General features: G+C 47.1%; 1 protein-coding gene across 1 annotated transcript in view; it reads left to right on the forward strand.

The window, feature by feature from the left end:
- The window catches only part of LOC311248005 (tetratricopeptide repeat protein 7B-like), a gene marked incomplete at its 3' end in the record, with an annotated part of 13,601 nt that extends 6,435 nt beyond the window's left edge, over positions 1–7,166 (forward strand). The window contains exons 3-5 of the mRNA XM_084338971.1: positions 223–298; positions 4,757–4,849; positions 7,000–7,166. Of these exons, the coding sequence (XP_084195097.1) occupies positions 223–298; positions 4,757–4,849; positions 7,000–7,166 (336 nt within the window). The remainder of the gene's footprint in view (positions 1–222; positions 299–4,756; positions 4,850–6,999) is intronic.
- Positions 7,167–8,315: the final 1,149 nt, after the last annotated feature.

Consider the following 8,315-nt stretch of genomic DNA (forward strand, 5'->3'; position numbering starts at 1 on the left):
CGTGCTCTGCAGCAGCGTGTCTGTCTGTCAACAACTTGCGGTAGAAGCCAGCTGGTATCGATACTGCAGAAAGTATCGATATTGCGGGAAATTAGTATCGAAACCGTTTTAAATATTCAGAATCGATATCTATCGATTTTTCGATATTTTTGACAACACTAGTCTGGACTCATCACTGGCGGAGGAGCACATGTTGACTTGTTGTCATGTCTTTCTGTCTAGTCTGACTACCTGCAGGAGGCCAGCCTGGTGATGGGCAAGCTCTGCTATGTGGAGGGAGACTACAAGGACGCCTTAGGTACTGCACTCATTACACTACTACTACTACAGGACGCCTTAGGTACTGCACTCATTACACTACTACTACTACTACAGGACGCCTTAGGTACTGCACTTACACTCATTACACTACTACTACTACTACAGGACGCCTTAGGTACTGCACTCATTACACTACTACTACTACAGGACGCCTTAGGTACTGCACTCATTACACTACTACTACTACAGGACGCCTTAGGTACTGCACTCATTACACTACTACTACTACAGGACGCCTTAGGTACTGCACTCATTACACTACTACTACTACAGGACGCCTTAGGTACTGCACTCATTACACTACTACTACTACAGGACGCCTTAGGTACTGCACTCATTACACTACTACTACTGCTACTACTACTACTACTACTACAGAGACACATTAGGTACTGCACTTATACTCATTACAATACTACTACTGCTACTACTACTACTACTACTACTACAGAGACACCTTAGGTACTGCACTTACACTACTACTACTACTACTACAGAGACACCTTAGGTACTGCACTTACACTACTACTACTACTACTACTGCTACTACAGAGACACCTTAGGTACTGTACTTACACTCATTACACTACTACTACTACTACAGGACGCCTTAGGTACTGCACTCATTACACTACTACTACTACAGGACGCCTTAGGTACTGCACTCATTACACTACTACTACTACAGGATGCCTTAGGTACTGCACTCATTACACTACTACTACTACAGGACGCCTTAGGTACTGCACTCATTACACTACTACTGCTACTACAGGATGCCTTAGGTACTGCACTCATTACACTACTACTACTACAGGACGCCTTAGGTACTGCACTCATTACACTACTACTACTGCTACTACTACTACTACTACTACAGAGACACATTAGGTACTGCACTTATACTCATTACAATACTACTACTACTACTACTACTACAGAGACACCTTAGGTACTGCACTTATACTCATTACAATACTACTACTACTACTACTACTACTACTACTACTACTACTACTACTACTACTACTACTACTACTACAGAGACACCTTAGGTACTGCACTTATACTCATTACAATACTACTACTACTACTACTACTACTACTACTACTACTACTACTACTACAGAGACACCTTAGGTACTGCACTTACACTCATTACACTACTACTACTACTACTACTACTACTACTACTACTACTACAGAGACACATTAGGTACTGCACTTATACTCATTACAATACTACTACTACTACAGAGACACATTAGGTACTGCACTTATACTCATTACAATACTACTACTACTACTACTACTACTACTACTACTACTACTACTACTACTACTACTACTACTACTACAGAGACACCTTAGGTACTGCAGCCGTTCCATGTATTTGTTATATTCCACCACCAGCACACCTGATTCAACTTAACTAGCCCTTTATTAGTTGAATCAAGGTGTGCTGGTGGTGGAATTTAACAAATACATGGACCGGCCGGGGTGTCTCGAGGAGAGGTTTGGGAACCACTGGACTAGAGCAGACATTTGAGCCATCAAAGAAATTAAGCAAAAGCGGTTACCTGTGTTCAACTTTTTTATTTTTTAGAAAATAAAAAGATATAGTGGATTACTATTACGACTACTACCACTGCCAATACTACTGATACATCCCTATTGGCAAACTTTATAAAAAATTAAAAAAAATTTAATTACATTTATTTTTGGTTCATTATAAAACTGTGGTGGGACCATGGATGTGATACTTCAGAACGCTTGGGGCTGAACCATCGACTATGTTGAACATGTGGTTCAGTCTCACCTGTTCCACCCTGAGGTGGCAGCACTGGCAGCGGTCCCACCTTTATGAATTCGGCACTTCCTGCATGCGTTCTGGGAGGCCCACCTAGTATGTACCCAATAGTGTTGTTTTGCATCACCTGAAGATTCTTTTTTTATTTAGTCGACAGACCACTGTACCATGCTGCGCTCGCGTAGTCGAAATGACACTGACGCAAGGATGACACTAACGGCTGTTTAACAGCAAGTTAAAAAAGCCTGGTATTCCAGGCCGGCCGGGTAGCGCAGCAGACTAAGTGTCTGTCTACCACCGCAGAGACACTGGTATCGAATCCAGCTGTCAGCGGTGCCTCCGGCTTGGGCCGGTCGTCATACTGACACAATTGGCAGAGTCAGCGGGAGGGAAGCCGGTGGGTGGTAATCTGGACGTTGTAAACGGCGACTCCTACAGGTTGGTCAGGGCGCCTGCACAGCGAGGGAAGGGATCTGGGTGAGGTAGTGTGCCCTCCCCCACGTGTTACACTCACCCAGTGAGAGTCCTCGCTGCCAGGTGAAAAGAGGCTGCTGGCTGTCTCCACATGTATCGGAGGAAGCATGTGATAGATTTCAGGGCTCCCTAGACCGGCAAGTAGGGGGAGAAATGCGCGCAACGACCAGGAAGGGGAGGGGGGGAATTGGCATAACGACTAAATTGGGATGGGAGGAAAATACAAGAAAAATAGGAGGAGAAAAAGTGGATAAAAAAAAAAAAGCCTGGTATTCCGATACAGGAACTTGAGTTTGCCTGCACACTTGGATATAATGTTGGCAGCACTGTTCTCACATGAGAGAGACTGCTCCCTCTAGTGTAAGTCCTAGGTACTGAGAGAGACTGCTCCCTCTACTGTAAGTCCTAGGTACTGAGAGAGACGGCTCTAGTGTAAGTCCTAGGTACTGAGAGAGACGGCTCCCTCTAGTGTAAGTCCTAGGTACTGAGAGAGACGGCTCCCTCTAGTGTAAGTCCTAGGTACTGAGAGAGACTGCTCCCTCTAGTGTAAGTCCTAGGTACTGAGAGAGACGGCTCCCTCTAGTGTAAGTCCTAGGTACTGAGAGAGACGGCTCCCTCTAGTGTAAGTCCTAGGTACTGAGAGAGACGGCTCCAGTGTAAGTCCTAGGTACTGAGAGAGACGGCTCCCTCTAGTGTAAGTCCTAGGTACTGAGAGAGACGGCTCCCTCTAGTGTAAGTCCTAGGTACTGAGAGAGACGGCTCCCTCTAGTGTAAGTCCTAGGTACTGAGAGAGACGGCTCCCTCTAGTGTAAGTCCTAGGTACTGAGAGAGACGGCTCCAGTGTAAGTCCTAGGTACTGAGAGAGACGGCTCCCTCTAGTGTAAGTCCTAGGTACTGAGAGAGACGGGCTCCCTCTAGTGTAAGTCCTAGGTACGTGATTGAGTAGGCTCCCTCTAGTGTAAGTCCTAGGTACTGAGAGGCGCTCCTCAGTGTAAGTCTAGGTACTGAGAGAGACGGCTCCCTCTAGTGTAAGTCCTAGGTACTGAGAGAGACGGCTCCCTCTAGTGTAAGTCCTAGGTACTGAGAGAGACTGGCTCCCTCTAGTGTAAGTCCTAGGTACTGAGAGAGACTGCTCCCTCTAGTGTAAGTCCTAGGTACTGAGAGAGACGGCTCCTCTAGTGTAAGTCCTAGGTACTGAGAGAGACGGCTCCCAGTGTAAGTCCTAGGTACTGAGAGAGACGGCTCCCTCTAGTGTAAGTCCTAGGTACTGAGAGAGACGGCTCCCTCTAGTGTAAGTCCTAGGTACTGAGAGAGACGGCTCCCTCTAGTGTAAGTCCTAGGTACTGAGAGAGACGGCTCCCTCTAGTGTAAGTCCTAGGTACTGAGAGAGACGGCTCCTCTAGTGTAAGTCCTAGGTACTGAGAGAGACGGCTCCAGTGTAAGTCCTAGGTACTGAGAGAGACGGCTCCCTCTAGTGTAAGTCCTAGGTACTGAGAGAGACGGCTCCCTCTAGTGTAAGTCCTAGGTACTGAGAGAGACTGCTCCCTCTAGTGTAAGTCCTAGGTACTGAGAGAGACGGCTCCCTCTAGTGTAAGTCCTAGGTACTGAGAGAGACGGCTCCAGTGTAAGTCCTAGGTACTGAGAGAGACGGCTCCCTCTAGTGTAAGTCCTAGGTACTGAGAGAGACGGCTCCCTCTAGTGTAAGTCCTAGGGACTAACTGCTCTGTTACAGGAGACTTTCATGCGATCGACTTTGCCTAAAATCTCCTTGTTGTGCCAAAAAGGATGGACTCAGTCTTGCCTATAGGTGAATGGACAGCTTGTTATCTATGAGCCACTCTCTGGCTCTTTCTAGCTCAGAACTCCGAGATCTCTCGATCTCCCTGACATCCCTACCTGGCTGGCACCGGAAGGGCTGAATCATCTGCGTACAATAACGGTTTACATTTCACAGACGCTGGCATGATGTCATTGACATATATCAGAAATAATAAAAGAGGACCTAAAATTGATCCTTGAGGCACCCCACACATACAATGTCCAGAGGATGAATGGATTGATTGGTTTATGTATTCATTAGTATTGCTTGGCGTATTGTTTTATGTATTGATTGATGAATGTATTCATTAGTATTGATTGGTATATTGACAGGTTACTACAGCGGGGTGAGTCTGGATGAGCTGCAGCTGGTCGGAGCTCCTGTGTACCGGCTGTCTCTGATCGCAGAGGCCTACGCTACTAAAGGTACACACACACACACACACACACACACACACACACACACACACACACACACACACACACACACAGGCTGTCTATGATAGCAGAGGCCTACACTACTAAAGGTACACACACACACACACACACACACACACACACACACACACACACACACACACAGGCTGTCTATGATAGCAGAGGCCTACACTACTAAAGGTACACACACACACACACACACACACACACAGGCTGTCTATGATAGCAGAGGCCTACACTACTAAAGGTACACACACACACACACACACACACACAGGCTGTCTATGATAGCAGAGGCCTACACTACTAAAGGTACACACACACACACACACACACACACACACACACACACACACACACAGGCTGTCTATGATAGCAGAGGCCTACACTACTAAAGGTACACACACACACACACACACACACACACACACACACACACACACACACACACACACACACACACTACTAAAGGTACACACACACACACACACACACACACACTACTAAAGGTACACACACACACACACACACACACTACTAAAGGTACACACACATTTATGAACCGCTCCTCCTGCATGTCTGCAGTACTGTGTGTGTCCATATGGTGGCGGTACCAAACCACTGTTCCACACCTGTGTGATCCACTAGAACAGGGGTTCCCAAACTTTTCAGGCCGCGACCCCCAAATAACGGTGTCAGAGAGCCGCGACCCCCACTATTATAGGAGGTAAAAAAATATATAATTTTTTTAATATACTTTTTTTTATAAATGGAAATGCATGGTTGAAAGTGAAACATGCACACGTTCAAACGCACACACACTAATAAGCATTGGAGGCTTTTAACCAGGGCCGGACTGGGGAAATCATTCAGGCCAGGAAATATAGTGTGAAATATAGCCCCAGTCAGGCCACTGTTTAAGCAGGGGGTCTGGGGGTCCCCCACCAGGACATTTCTTGTTACAAAGACTTCATTTCCTGCATTCTGGTGCAGGATTTTTTTTTTATTTGTACCCTTTAAATGCCAGTGTTTGTGATGGCATCACAAATGATTGTTAAAAACAGGCTAGCATATGTATGATTAGCAACAACACAGATTTTGATGGATTTTCAGTTTTTTTGTAATTGAAAAAAATACAATCTTTTATTCAACTTCAGCCCTGATCATAACACCACATATTCATTTTATAATTCTAACCCTTTAAATGCCAGTGTGTGTGATGGCATATATTTGCAATATATCAAATGCAAAGTAGATTTTTCTGGGGGGGATTATTACAGGCTAGCATGTGTCAATGATTAGCAGTTTTTTGTAAGGGTCCCGCCTCCACCAATCACATGCGGCTCCCTTGTGTGTGTGTGTGTGTGTGAGAGCGAGAGAGAGAGAGATAGTTCTCCAACTTGTGTGAGTTGCAGTGATCTCCTGGTTGTTCCCCACCTAGGTTATCTAACTATTGCGCTGCTGCAACTAGAAACACTGGCCTGGCCTGCTTCTAAGTTCAGTGGCCTGACTGCATAAAAAGAGATAAAAAAAAAAAAAAAAAATCTGGCGACCAGCCCCCCCCCCCCCCCCCCCCCCCCCCCCCCGCGGCGGCTCGCGACCCCCCAGCAGAACCCCTGCACTAGAACACATGTATATATATATCCACACGAATGTATGACATTCCCTGCATTACCCTTCTGTAGTGTGGTAGTGAAAGGGTTAAAGCCACCTAAGGGCTCAGGTGTGAAAGCGACTAGATTTGATATTTCTGGTATCGATACACGAAAGGAATAACTATAACTCTCTCTTTCCCTCTGTTTTCTGTCTTTCTTATTCTCTTCTGTCTCTTCTCATCTCTCTCTCTCTCTCTCTCTCTCTCTCATCTCTCTCTTTCCCTCTGTTTTCTGTCTTTCTTATTATCTTCTCTCTCTCCCCCTCTCGTTCCCTCTCTCTCTTTCCCTCCCTCTTTCCCCCTCTCTTTTCTCCTTTCTTATTCTCTTCGGTCTCTTCTCATCGCTCTTTCCCTCTCTCTTTCCCTCTCTCTTACCCTCTCTCTCTTCTCCTTCTTTCGTATTCTCTTCTGTCTCGTCTCCTCTCTCTCGCTCTCTCGCTCTTTCCCTCTCTCTTTCCCTCTCTCTCTCTCTCTCTCTCTCCAGGGTTGTGTCTAGAGAAGGTCCCGGTTGCCTCTCCCTCTCTGTCCAATAAGAACGCAGGGTCTCCAGCGTTGTCCAATAGGAGTTCAGGAGAGCGTGACCAGGAAATCATCACCTGCTATGAGAAATCGGGGGACATCGCTCTACTGTACTTACAGGAGGTGGAGAAGGTGTGTGTTTACTGTACCTACAGGAGGAGGAGGTGTGTGTTTACTGTACCTACAGGAGGAGGAGGTGTGTGTTTACTGTACCTACAGGAGGAGGAGGAGGAGGTGTGTGTTTGTGGAGGCTTACTGTACCTACAGGAGGAGGAGGAGGTGTGTTTGTGGAGGCTTACTGTACCTACAGGGAGGAGGAGGTGTGTGTTTGTGGAGGCTTACTGTACCTACAGGAGGAGGAGGAGGTGTGTGTTTGTGGAGGCTTACTGTACCTACAGGAGGAGGAGGAGGTGTGTGTTTGTGGAGGCTTACTGTACCTACAGGAGGAGGAGGTGTGTGTTTGTGGAGGCTTACTGTACCTACAGGAGGAGGAGGAGGTGTGTGTTTGTGGAGGCTTACTGTACCTACAGGAGGAGGAGGTGTGTGTTTGTGGAGGCTTACTGTACCTACAGGAGGAGGAGTGTGTTTGTGGAGGCTTACTGTACCTACAGGAGGAGGTGTGTGTTTGTGGAGGCTTACTGTACCTACAGGAGGAGGAGGAGGTGTGTGTTTGTGGAGGCTTACTGTACCTACAGGAGGAGGAGGAGGTGTGTGTTTGTGGAGGCTTACTGTACCTACAGGAGGGAGAGGAGGTGTGTGTTTGTGGAGGCTTACTGTACCTACAGGAGGAGGAGGAGGAGGTGTGTGTTTGTGGAGGCTTACTGTACCTACAGAGGAGGAGGAGGAGGTGTGTGTTTGTGGAGGCTTACTGTACCTACAGGAGGAGGTGTGTGTTTGTGGAGGCTTACTGTACCTACAGGAGGAGGAGGTGTGTGTTTGTGGAGGCTTACTGTACCTACAGGAGGAGGTGTGTGTTTGTGGAGGCTTACTGTACCTACAGGAGGAGGAGGTGTGTGTTTGTGGAGGCTTACTGTACCTACAGGAGGAGGAGGAGGTGTGTGTTTGTGGAGGCTTACTGTACCTACAGGAGGAGGAGGTGTGTGTTTGTGGAGGCTTACTGTACCTACAGGAGGAGGAGGAGAAGGAGGAGTGTGTTTGTGGAGGCTTACTGTACCTACAGGGAGGAGGAGAGGTGTGTGTTTGTGAGGCTTACTGTACCTACAGGAGGAGGAGAGGTGTGTGTTTGTGGAGGCTTACTGTACCTACAGGAGGAGGAGGTGT

Source organism: Notolepis coatsorum (genome assembly GCF_963971535.1).
Source record: "Notolepis coatsorum genome assembly, contig: SCAFFOLD_1150, whole genome shotgun sequence".
NCBI lineage: Eukaryota > Metazoa > Chordata > Actinopteri > Aulopiformes > Paralepididae > Notolepis > Notolepis coatsorum.